The following is a 10625-nucleotide window of genomic DNA, read 5'->3' as shown; positions in this document are numbered from 1 at the left end:
TTAACGGAAATCAAATTGAATTTTAATGATCTAATTGATAAAAAAATTTATTTTAGTTAAATTAGAATCAATCCTATAGTTTAGTGACCTTCAATGTTGTTTATCCATATGTTTTTTATGGCTTGTATTCAATTATCCCTTTCTATCTCGAGAATCTAATGAGAATCATCTCCACGACGACGTTTGAAGGACTTGGATCTGCTGGGCAATACGGTAATTTGGAGTCTTTTATTTTTCTCCGGCGTGCTTCTGTTCTGAGCTTTATATATATATTTTTCTGGCTGGCCTTGAAATTGAGGGAAAAAATTCCCTAAAATTTCTGCCGAGTTTTTCTTTTCAGATGATTTTCTTCTTTGCTAAAAAATGGAGTCCAAAACCCTAACGATCATCGAAGCTGGAAAACAGCTGCTCTCCATGTTCAACTCTCATCGGTAACTTTTGATTTTAAATCACTCTCGAACTGCCCTTCCCATTTTCTCGCGCTTTCAATCTTTCCAGTACAGCCGATTCTAATTCTCTTATCAGTTATATTGCTTATTTCTTTTAGAACTTCGAGTACTACATTGCTTTTTTTTTAAAAAAAAAAAGCTTTTTGAACTTCTGATTTGCTTATTTGGTTAAAAGACGGTACTTACTGTCTATCTTTAGCTGAAGATTTTTATTAAATTAACTAAAACGTGTTGTTATGGTGATTAAGACTTTTTTTTAAACTACTTTAAACTGTATTGAGAGCTTTTTGATGTATATAATCTTTTAATTTCTTTCCAAGTTTTCGTTTTCTTCTTCGAACTTGTTTTAAGCTGAACAGGATGGAATTTGCTGATGAAATGAAAGTGCTTCTATGGTGTTTTCTATAAATATATAAATTAGACATGCAGCTCTGCCGGCGTATTTTATTAATCTCTGAAGACATTTTTTATTTTCTTTTTTTTTTTTGTACTAAGCATTTTACTTCGTGGTTTGTTTTCAGGGAAATGTTTCAACCCGTTAAAGCATTTCAATTTTTCTTGGTTCTGTCATGTACCCTTTTTTGCTTAATTACGTGTGAACCATGTGCTGTGAATGGGATGCCAAAAACAGACGAACTCGAGGGGTGTGAAAAATATGGAGATACTCAATATGTTGATTTTCAAGGAACTATTATCAGTGATTCACATCCGGGCTATGATGCAGGAACTTCTGTGACACGCTTAAGTGCTGAGAGTGTGTGCACCAATTCTTATTTGTTCTGTTTTCCTTCTACATTGCCTGGATTTTTTACTGAAGAAACCTCAATTGAAGTAGGTGGTTTAGAAGTTTCTAGGGCCCAGTCTGATAGTGTTTCATCTTATTTAGAACAAAGTAACCTTAGGAGGCAGGCAAGTAGCAGAAGTTGGTTGTCTAACCATGGTATGTTTAAATTATTAAATGACCAGACAGTTTCATGTTCTTTATATTCAAGTGACGGTACCCATGAGTTTTTGTCAATTCATACCGATGTTGCTAATCAAAATGATATTTCTTCATGTAGACAACCTTTACTAAGTCAGAAGAGTAGAAGTATTAGGATGAAAAAGAACAAAGAGGTGACAAAATTAGGTTCTTTTGACGGTTTATCTTCACCTAATGTAGAGATAAATCCTCCTATATTGGATTGGGGCCGGAAATTTTTATTTTTCCCATCAGTGGCTTACTTGACAGTAGCAAATAAATGCAACAATAGCGGTTTAAGCATTCATGAACCATTCAGTACCAATAAACAGTTCTATCCCTGCAATTTTAGTGAGATTTTGCTTGGACCTGGTGAAGTAGCTTCTATATGTTTTGTTTTTTTACCTAGATGGGTGGGCTTGTCATCAGCTCACCTTATCTTGCAGACAAGCTCTGGTGGTTTCCTGGTTCAGGCTAAGGGGTTCGCTGTCGAGTCCCCTTATGAAATTCAACCATTAGTGAGCCTGGATATTCCTTCTAGTGGGCAGTTGAGTAAGAACTTTTCTTTGTTCAATCCTTTTGATGAAACCCTCTATGTGGAAGAATTAACTTCATGGATGTCAGTTTCTCTTGGGAACTCTACCCATCATACTGAAGCTGTTTGTAGTATAGAAAACTTCAAGGGTAATAATGGGGAAATCTCACTTGGTGCTGAAGATTGGTTGGTCATGAACAGTGGTAAATATGATCTTCCACTTATGTTTATGAGGCCAAGCAGGAAGTGGGAGATTAATCCTCAAAGCAGTGAGACCATCATAGAGATTGATTTATCTCTCGAGTCAAAAGGAAAAGTCTTTGGTGCTTTCTGCATGCAGTTGCAGAGGTCTTCTCAAGACTTGCCTGATATAGTTATGGTTCCTCTTGAAGTTGATTTGGGTAGGAAAACATCCTATGATGACCCTGCAAGTTCTCTTTCAGTTTCTCTTGAAGCTCTGGTGCCGTATGATGGCAGTGAAACTGTTTCTGTTGCCATTTCTTTGAAAAATTCTGCTCCTTATGTGCTGAGTTTTATTAAGATTGATGAAGATGCAGATGCCAAAGTTTTCCATATCAAATACATGGAAGGGTTGCTGCTCTACCCGAGTGCTGTTACACAGATTGCTGCAATTGCTTGCACTGAACTACCGGTTGAAATTCCTGATTCTTCTTCTGAAGTATCCAGTATGATCAACAATTGTAAATTGCATTTAATGACAAATGAGTCTATTAGCCCTCAGATTGATGTCCCTTGTGAGGATATAATCCATATTTGTGTGGAATATCAGAAAAATTTATCCATGGCAAATGAACATCAGTCTTATAAGGTTAAAACTGGCAACACAAGGACAGGATCCTTGAGTGAGGGCATGCAACTAGCTTTTCGGGCACAGGTTTGCTTATTTTAGATACAATGACATAATTTGAACCATCAAAATTGTTTCTTCTTTCTATATGTTTATTATTCTGGTGATTGATGCTCCATTCCTCTTTTATTCTCTTAAAACTCTCTAATATTTTGCATATGTTGTAGAACATTACATTGTGCAGCTATGATATATATCAGGATCGCTTCTTTATTAGGAATATAAGTAAGATCATAATATTCTTACCTACCTGTTAAATGAGGATTGCTTCTTGGACCATTTGGAATTGTTTATTGTCTGTATATGTTTATTATCATGCATGTAAACATCTGTCTCACCCTACCACACTTCTATAATCTCTCTCGCTCCCTTAGTTCATGCTTAAGGTCTCATTATTGAAATAGTGATTAGTTATACTAGATCAATGTTCAGGATATAACTAAGGTCATCCAACTGACTATATGTTGGTATTGCAGACAGCAGAAGTGGATGAATTGGTACTTGGCAACTGGAAATCTCAGGGTACCACAGGTGGCATGTCAGTGCTTGGGGATCACGAGGTTCTGTTTCCAATGGTTCAAGTTGGTAGTCAATGCTCCAAGTGGATCACTGTGAAAAATCCTAGCACACAGCCAGTTGTAATGCAGCTCATTCTTAACTCGGGAGAAATCGTTGATGAATGTAGGAGCGAAGATGTGTTTACGATGCCCCCTTCTGGTAGCTTGGCTCACAATTCATCTACAATACCAATGAGACATGGGTTCTCCATTGGTGAGAATGCAACGATAGAGGCCTTTGTTCATCCTAATGATAGAGCATCTTTTGGGCCGATATTGTTTCACCCTTCAAATCGATGTGGGTGGACAAGTTCTGCACTGATAAGGAACAACCTTTCTGGTGTTGAGTGGTTATCTTTGAGGGGATATGGTGGGTCTATTGCTCTAGTCTTGTTTGAGGGTTCAGCGCCCATCGAGAGTGTAGAATTTAACCTTAGTTTGCCAACTTCTCTAAACATCTCTTCTCCACAAATGTTTTTTCACATTGAAGAGACTACTTATGCATGTTCTCGGCCATTATCAAAAGAGCTTTATGCCAAGAATACCGGAGATTTGCCACTTGAGGTAAGAAGCATTGAGGTTTCTGGGACAGAGGGTGTAGTTGATGGTTTTACAGTGCATAGTTGTAAAGGTTTCTTTCTTGAACCTGGAGAGTCAACAAAGCTTTTGATATCATACCAGCCGGATTTTTCAGCAGCTTTGGTACATAGAGATCTTGAACTGGCTTCGGCTACAGGCATATTTGTCATACCCATGAAAGCAACGCTGCCTCTGCATATGCTTAATCTTTGTAGGAAATCAGTGTTCTGGATGCGGCTAAAGAGACTCTGTTGCGCGATTCTTGTCTCTGCTTCATTGTTTCTCATATTCTGTTTCATTTTTCACCAAGCAATGACCATGGGTTCCCAATATTACTTTTACAAGAGTGAGAAGAACCGGATCAGTACAATCCAGGCTGGAGGAGAATCTTCTTTCGTCAATTGCAATCAGAGAAACGGTAAGTTCTCTATGTCAGCTGCAATGGACAGTTTGTTAAGTTCAGTTGAGGATACTAAATCTTTGAAGGAGCCATCTCATGGTAGATTCCCAGATGGCCATGTTAGGGGAAACGAAGAGCGGTTAACTAATCAGAATGCAAAACTAACTTCTGCAAATGATAGGGATGTTAACAGTTTCTTAGAACCTCGGAGGGAAGTTTCATTGTCATCTTTGCCCTCAAAATCTGTGGTGGCTGAAAATCCTGATCCAAAGGAAGCACCTCAAACTGGTAATCTTACTATTCGGATTGGGAAAGAAAAGAGAAGAAGGCGAAGGAAAAGGAAAAGGAAAGGTGGATTTAAAGATTTGATTGAAGTTTCAAGTAGTCAAAGTGGAAACTCCACACCTTCATCCCCCCTCTCCCCGATAACATCTGTAACACCGAATCGAACATGGCCACTCCCTTCTGATGTGGAGCATTCTGTGGGGTCTAGAAATCCTTTTACGCATTTGGCCAACCAAATCCGTGAGAAGGGTAAAGCTCCTCATCCCATCTCCAAAGCAAATGTATTGGGAGCTAAAGTTTCCATGGAGCATAGTAGCAGCAACTGGTATTCTCCTGCACAAGAGCAGGTAATACCGAGGGAAGTTGTTTCAAAACCAGTTCTCTCGCACTCCGCTACTTTTCCGAGTGCTAGTATGCCGAGCTCCTCTTCTCCTTTGGCTTCAACATCTGTGATTGCTCCTTGTGCTCAAGCTCCGGGGTCCGAACTCTCTAACCAGAAAAGTTTAAAAGCAGAAAGAAAGGGTATAATTGGAGACGAATATACTTATGATATTTGGGGTGACCATTTTTCTGGACTCCATTTGAGGGGTAGTTCAAGGGATGATGTTGCAGTGAATTCCAGCATTATTACAGAGAATAACTCTGATAGTTTCTTTGTAAAGGGTCCACAAACCCTCATGAACAAATCTCAACCAAGTTCTATCAATCAAGATGGGTAATGATAAATAATTTTGATAAATATTACATGTCTCACATCACTAAAGTTCATTTCTTTCTTTATATTAGAAAGGTCTAATCCACCGTATACATACATTCGTATGCATGCATCTTGTTGCATGTGCATACGATTGTTACCTTGGCGTATGTTGGCGTATGTCGAAGGTTGCTTGTTCAAGTATTTTTAAAAGTATATATCAATATTAAATACAGATTAAAAAAACTAACAAATGCAATGATTGAATCTTTTCTATCGACTGAAGTTTTTTACGACAATCGAAGGCTGGACTCAGTGAAACAAAAGTTTCAGATATTCCTAAGATACTCTTTTGAAACATCAAATTAGATCCTTTGAAAAGGAAGAATATATCCTATATGATTTCTGAAATCATATTCTAACAAAGATTGTAACAGCACAAGTAATCAAAGATGTTGTCGGTGCAGTCATAACAGCAGAAAACAAATCCAGAGAGGATCAAACAAGTATAATTAAATTACAAAAGCAAAACTAAAAAGAGTAAAAGGGTATGTACCATTCATCAACAACTGTCTTGTTCATCTTCTTCAACCTGGAAACTCTTGGTGGAAGTCTCTATGGATTGTGCTGCAGGTGGTTCCATTTTTCTTCGTGTGAGCAGATGATGATTTTGTCAGGGAATTCTGCGTTTTTCTACAGCGTCTTAATCTTGGGGACTTTATGTGGAAAGCAGAAACCAAAAGAGAAAGCCAGAACAATGACGGTAGAATGTGGGTTTACCTGTTCACGTGATTGCTATTAGCTCAGAGTTGAAAAGGACGGAAAACCAAGTCTGAATTGAAGGTGTGGATTCATCACTACTTGAAAAGGTGAAAGGCTTAAATCCCAGCCATTGAATCGATCCAACGGTGGAAGACCAGACACATATTCCTTCCTCTTACATTAACAAATAACTTGGTTATTTAATTTGTGTGTCTGTAATTATTCTCTTTCATGGGTTTAGGGTTCTATCTGATTACTCTTGTGTTGCACATCTGATTTTGGTGAGAAATTTTCAAACAGTCATTTCTTTATATCCCTAGGATTTTGTTATTAGAGTGAAAGGAATCTAAACTATTATTAAATAAGGTTATTTGAATGTATTTTGAAAACCAATCTCATCTAAATCACGCTTTATAATAATTAATTCTAAATTTTAAATAAAATATATAGCATTAAAATAGATAAATTAATGTAAACTAGACTCTACGCAACTTATATCATACATTATTCCAACTTTTATTCAACTTGAAAGAGAAAAACTTGCACTATTATACACAATTGGTTACTGCATTGGATTTGGATATAGTACAAACAAAAACCAAGATGGCCCAATCTTTGAGTAACAATTCGCCAATACAACGCAGGATCCGAGCCAACCCAGATCAGGCTATGTATACATGGCTAGCTTTAGCCTTCTAAAACTCAAGTATTTTGGACTCATGAAGGAAAAAAAGGGGCTTAACTCTATTTTTGGAAGTTCTAAAAAATATAACTCTACCAAAAACTAAATCCTACTTATTTATATCCTGTGTCTGGATTCGGTGACGGTTGATCCGGTAGCTCGGAAGCTCTTACTTCAGCTCTCCATGGCCACAAGTTAAAAACGGCATCCTCCGAGGTGTAGTTCTCGAAGCTCGAAGCTCGAAGCTCGAAGCATTGCCTTATTCACAGAAAACCTTAGAAAAATAATGTACGGAGTTCTGTTTTCCTTTCTGGATTTCTCATCTGAGAATATGGCTCTTCTTAGACTCCTGGTTGATGGCTCTACTAAAAGGGCTGGGGTGATGGGAACTTTGACCCGAGCCTTGAGGAGACAAGCTGGGAAGGGTCTCAAGGGTTGAACAAGGAGAATTACGTGTGGCCACTCTTAACTCGGGACTCTGGTAATGAGATCGTTGTGTAGTCTCCCTGGAGAAAAAGATATAATGCCTGAAGCTGGAGCCGACAGTCCAAGAAAATGGGATAAGTCGAAGGCAATGCAAAAATTAACTCTTACCACTCAGGAGTTGCAGTTTTCGAAGTTCGTAGGCTTTGCTGCACAGGCAATTGATCCGGTTTGAATTCAGATCGCTCTCTAGGACTAAGGGGCATATCCTGCATGTTTGTATATTAAAAAATTTCGTAAATAAAAGATTAGATGTCAGCCGGCAACATGAGGGGAAGTATCTTATTTACCGTGGACTTTAGCCCATTAGAAGATGAGGCACCCGACTGAGGGGAGCATTTTACAAATCGGTGCTCTAGTAACATGCTTGCAGTCGGTCTCTTTGCAGGATTTCTTCTGAAGCAACAGCGTAGGAAATCCTTCCCCAAGGACGATAATGTTTCGGGAATGGGAGGGGTATCCTTCATCACTTTAAACATGGCCGCAGCCTACATTAACAAGGAGAAAAGGTTGGCATGTTTTGGTTTTCTCCAATGTTTGGAAAGATTAATAAAGTGAATTAATATACATCAGGTGCTTACCCCTTCATACTCACTCCATGGTGCTTTACCAGTGAACATTTCAATGATTGTACAACCCAAACTCCAAATATCAACAGCTAGAGCAAGATCGGAACTATTATCTTTCTGCATAACGGCTTGCATAAGCTGCAGTGAAACAAATGATGTCAGTACGTATAAGCTACAGACGGAAACACATTGATATGTTGCAAGGTAGTACCTCTGGAGCCATCCAGTATGGACTTCCCTTCAAAGATAGATCAGCTCTTTGTCCGCTAAGCTGAGCAACAAACAGATCCAAAATTATTCAAGCTGAATCATAAATCCGACAACTAACAAAGACCTTCAAGCAAGATTTCTAGGAGGAACAGGGCGTAATGGAAGACAATACACCATTATCCGAAGAAAAGGGGAAGATATAAAACTCACATGTTTGGACATGCCAAAGTCAGCAAGCTTGACAACTCCGGATGCGTCAACAAGCAAATTAGCCCCTTTAATATCTCTGAATATTACAGGTAAAAAAGCATGTTAAAATGCCGATAATTCACGCAAGACTACTAAAATAGGTTCACTTCCTCCCTTGAAACCAGAAATCAGGAAACAGTGCTTTGTACCTGTGGATTGTCATCGTGCTGTGGAGGTAAGCCAACCCGGAAAGAATATGGCGAGTGAAATTCCGGACAATGGATTCTGTTATGGCACCACAGTGATCACGAACATATTTATTAATCGAACCAGGATGGACATATTCCAGATATATGTAGAACTTATCTTCAACCTGCATATGCATAATTCAAATGCCTTAATAGAATTCCATGTTATAATAATTGGAGTAAGAAGAAGGGGTGAAATCTTTAATGCGGGATTCAAATGTTACTTACTGTTTCACTACCATAATACTGAACTATGTTTGGATGCTTAAGCTGGCTAAGAACCTTAATCTCCTGCAATTAAAATAAAATAGTAAGGAGGGTGGTAAAAGAAAGAAACAGCAATCGGTAATCATTTAATCTGCACTCCTCTCTCTTTAGAGTGAAGAAAAACCTGCTCTAGTTGCTTTATAGACTCTGCAGATTTCGGATCATCGGGAAATATCTCAACTTCCTTCATTGCACATAAAGCTCCAGTTTCTCTGTCAGAAAGAAGCCATTTTAGCATTTAGATAGGAAGAGCAGAGGAAGCAAAATGTATATAGAACTTGCATACCTATTACTGGCAACATAAACGTGTCCAAATGTACCACGCCCGATAAGCTTGCCTTTTTTCCATTGACAATTCATCGGCAACAGTTCTGGTTTAGACGAAACTTGGGGAATGGGAGCTGATGCTGAAACCAGGGCTGCTCCGGGTGGAAGAGGTAAGGGATGGACAATAGGGCAATTACTTTCAGGTCGGGATGACGAGAACTCATGCGAATGCTCCTGATGTCTTGGTGAAGGAGGTCCACTTTGGCTTCTATATGTTCGACTAGGACTTATATTTGGACTGTGAAGAGGAGTATTATCGGTACTAAACATGGTGAAATCATAGAATGCTGGGGGAGGAAATCCTGCCATATCTAATGTCGGCATCTCTGGTGCAGACCAGACTTGTTTGCCTGTAGGAGGAGCCATGTAGTTCGGAAACATGTCACCGGTACTCATTCTGTGTGGACTAAATGGACTCGCAGGGGCATTCCTAATAGGAACATTCACCCTAAACTCATCGTTAGAACTGTCCCCTCGATTCACTTCTTGATGTAACATCTTAGGGGTCGATCTTATGTCCCAATTCTCCACCATCTTCCTCGAGTTACGATAAGCGAACATACTGTCATACGAGAAAACATCCATCAATTAACAGAATCCATAAAAGAAGTTATCAGAATGTCTATAGCGGCTCTAAAGTACGCATGAAGATATCAATTATCTATAACAAACCCATCAATGAAAAAGTTTTGAAGTTTCAGATTGAGCATTCAGATTATCAGTTAAATAGCATTGCAATTATGAATCAATCATCCACTAGATGTTCCTAAAATTACCAAAATGAATAACTGAATATCAATCTCCTTGACAAAAATTACAATATCTTATTTAAAATGTCAAGCTAATATTAATTAAAACTACTAATTGAGGGGAAAATCACCTTGAATTGGAAGGGATTCCATCTGCTTTTTCTCTATCCCTATCCTCTAGAGCTCTACTATGTCCAACCTCAGTCGGCGACGACAACCTTTGCTCGCCGTCTCCTTCAGGAAGCGGAAGCGGCAACGGCATCGCTGTCGCCGACGATTGTATCCTCGAAGTAGGCGTCGGAGACGACGACAATGAAGAATCAAAAATGGCGGACGGAGGAGACGCCACCAGGTCCCGGTCGCTGAGACGCGTCAGCTTAGGTCCGGCAATGCGAAAACCCAAGTAATTGTGACGGGAACTCTGGCGTTGCTTGTGATTACGCTTCTGATAGCTATTATTATCTTGAGAATGCTTCCCCGAAGAAACTGCCGGCGTGGAGGCGATGGTGGAAGAAGAAGGCGACGATGAAGAAGAAGAAGAAGAAGAAAATGAAATATTCTGAAGCCAACGCATGGCTTTCAATCATTCTAAAAACAAAAGATAAATCAAAATGATTCAAAAATGAAACATTCGAAGGAAAATCCAAAAAACAAAATGTTTTAAAAAGAAGAGGGGAAAAAACGAAGTTGGGATTTGAACGCAGTTCTGGTTTGGAATTACGGATGTCGGGAATTCAGTTTTCTTATTGTTCTGTCTGAAAAAACCTCACAAGACAACACGCTTTACAACATAAGCTTTTTTGTTTTGCTT

The 10625-nt window shown here is 38.9% G+C and overlaps 2 protein-coding genes across 2 annotated transcripts; one reads left to right on the top strand and one right to left on the bottom strand.

The window, feature by feature from the left end:
• The first annotated feature begins 300 nt into the window (after window positions 1-300).
• On the top strand, window positions 301-6130 carry LOC120140945. The gene is made up of 4 exons (XM_039155927.1): window positions 301-431; window positions 971-2840; window positions 3281-5349; window positions 5962-6130. The coding sequence occupies exons 1-4, from the start codon at window positions 364-366 to the stop codon at window positions 6128-6130; spliced, it is 4176 nt and encodes a 1391-aa protein (XP_039011858.1). The 5' UTR covers window positions 301-363.
• A 550-nt stretch (window positions 6131-6680) lies between these two features.
• On the bottom strand, window positions 6681-10597 carry LOC120140896 (mitogen-activated protein kinase kinase kinase 5-like). The gene is made up of 11 exons (XM_039155897.1): window positions 9946-10597; window positions 9025-9627; window positions 8863-8950; window positions 8700-8762; window positions 8433-8596; window positions 8245-8320; window positions 8036-8095; window positions 7837-7962; window positions 7546-7743; window positions 7367-7464; window positions 6681-7278 (listed from the first exon to the last, which is right to left on the bottom strand). The coding sequence occupies exons 1-11, from the start codon at window positions 10386-10388 to the stop codon at window positions 7092-7094; spliced, it is 2106 nt and encodes a 701-aa protein (XP_039011828.1). The 5' UTR covers window positions 10389-10597; the 3' UTR covers window positions 6681-7091.
• Window positions 10598-10625: the final 28 nt, after the last annotated feature.

The sequence above is a fragment of the Hibiscus syriacus genome, unplaced genomic scaffold (assembly GCF_006381635.1).
Source record: "Hibiscus syriacus cultivar Baekdansim isolate YM2019G1 unplaced genomic scaffold, ASM638163v2 tig00110788_pilon, whole genome shotgun sequence".
NCBI lineage: Eukaryota > Viridiplantae > Streptophyta > Magnoliopsida > Malvales > Malvaceae > Hibiscus > Hibiscus syriacus.
This window is presented reverse-complemented; position numbering and strand designations above follow the sequence as displayed.

Excerpts from the sequence above, each read along its gene's own strand:
- LOC120140896 (XM_039155897.1), bottom strand. The coding sequence starts at position 10,388 with ATGCGTTGGCTTCAGAATATTTCATTTTCTTCTTCTTCTTCTTCTTCA. Across the intron at positions 8,096-8,244 it reads ACTTTGGCATGTCCAAACAT|CTTAGCGGACAAAGAGCTGA; the intron begins GTGAGTTTTATA and ends TTTGTTGCTCAG. Across the intron at positions 7,279-7,366 it reads AAAACTGCAACTCCTGAGTG|GGAGACTACACAACGATCTC; the intron begins GTAAGAGTTAAT and ends CTTTTTCTCCAG.
- LOC120140945 (XM_039155927.1), top strand. The coding sequence starts at position 364 with ATGGAGTCCAAAACCCTAACGATCATCGAAGCTGGAAAACAGCTGCTC. Across the intron at positions 432-970 it reads TCCATGTTCAACTCTCATCG|GGAAATGTTTCAACCCGTTA; the intron begins GTAACTTTTGAT and ends GTTTGTTTTCAG. Across the intron at positions 2,841-3,280 it reads AACTAGCTTTTCGGGCACAG|GTATTGCAGACAGCAGAAGT; the intron begins GTTTGCTTATTT and ends GACTATATGTTG.